The 1,339-nt window shown below is 39.3% G+C and overlaps 1 protein-coding gene across 1 annotated transcript in view; it reads right to left on the bottom strand.

The window, feature by feature from the left end:
* The window catches only part of c7b (complement component 7b), a 21,978-nt gene extending 20,854 nt beyond the window's left edge, over positions 1-1,124 (bottom strand). Inside the window, exon 1 of the mRNA XM_032539397.1 lies at positions 919-1,124. Within this exon, the coding sequence (XP_032395288.1) occupies positions 919-924 (6 nt within the window). The 5' untranslated portion in view covers positions 925-1,124. The remainder of the gene's footprint in view (positions 1-918) is intronic.
* Between the last annotated feature and the right edge of the window lie 215 nt (positions 1,125-1,339).

The following is a 1,339-nucleotide window of genomic DNA, read 5'->3' on the forward strand; positions in this document are numbered from 1 at the left end:
AAAGAGCGTTGTGTGGAATCAATCGAGTAATTTTGGGGAATTAAAAAGAACATTGATATAGAATAACGGGTCAATTTGACCCGAGGACAACATGAGAGTTATTGACAAATTATTGGCAGCAGTTATCATTATGACATGAGGAAATGACTTATTATTCACCATGAATAGACGTCCTAGTTTCGCCAAGAAGATCTGATTATTCTGGATCATTACCAGACTGTACACTGTAAAAAATGCCATTTTATAACAAGGCTAGGCTATAGAAACCTAAATTCTCAACCACATACATTTTCAACATTGAAATTGAAACAAATGAAGTTGTAGTCTATTGTTTTTCAAAAAAGTGAGTGCGCCGTGATAACTCTGATGTAACCTGGGAGTCATTACAACACAACAACGTTCTGTTTACTCTTTAGTTGTGGAAGAATGCAGGAAAAGCCATTTTCACTCCCTGTTTATTTCACTCTTTGAGCTGTAAAATCTCATAAATTATACAAGTTATGAACAAACTGTACTTATGTACACATTTGAGGTACTTGTCCTCAAGTCTTTTCTTTTCATGCCATTTTCTACTTCTACTCCACTACATTTCAGAGAGAAATATTGTACTTCTTACTCCATTACAGTAATCTGAAAGATTAAGTTACCTTTGCACACAAAACACATGCATGATGTATTAAAGTATATTAAACAACCTAACAATACGAATAAGAACATCCTATGAGTCCAGCTGGAATGGTTAGCCCATCAGACGCTTCGACAGAACTGTTTGGATCGTTTCCACTTTCTAAAATGTGAGGATTTTTCTGCATTGAGTACTTTTAATACTATAAGTATGTATCTGAACACAGTACTTCTTCTAGAAATTCCAAAATCCTCCAAATCTGAATGGTAGACATGTTGTGGGGTTTACAGTACCTTCATGGTGTGCTGCACAGAGTCCGGCCCTCAAGTCTGGTCCAGCACTGGAACACTCTGGGTCATATAATCAACAGGGGGTGTGTGGGGGGGGGCGGATTACTCAATAGATCCCCGAGTTCAGGAATTCCTCTGCTGAGGAAACTCTAATCTGAGCAAGCAGATTCAGTGAGTCAGTAACACAAACCCAGCGTTCTTTCCCACAGCTTCAGTCCAAGGCCAGTTCCTTCCAGTAACAATTTGGATAATCCTGTTTTTGTGTGTGTGTGTGTGTGTGTGTGTGTGTGTGTGTGTGTTTGTGCTGAAGGGTACAAGATGAAACGTGATTGGAGTGGGACAGAACTAGTTGCATCAGAACTGTTTTTCCTGGATAAGGTCCTGCTGAGTCGGCGTGATTTGGGCAAAAGGTCAGAAAAATCCG

This window comes from Etheostoma spectabile, chromosome 16 (genome assembly GCF_008692095.1).
Source record: "Etheostoma spectabile isolate EspeVRDwgs_2016 chromosome 16, UIUC_Espe_1.0, whole genome shotgun sequence".
NCBI classification, from domain to species: domain Eukaryota; kingdom Metazoa; phylum Chordata; class Actinopteri; order Perciformes; family Percidae; genus Etheostoma; species Etheostoma spectabile.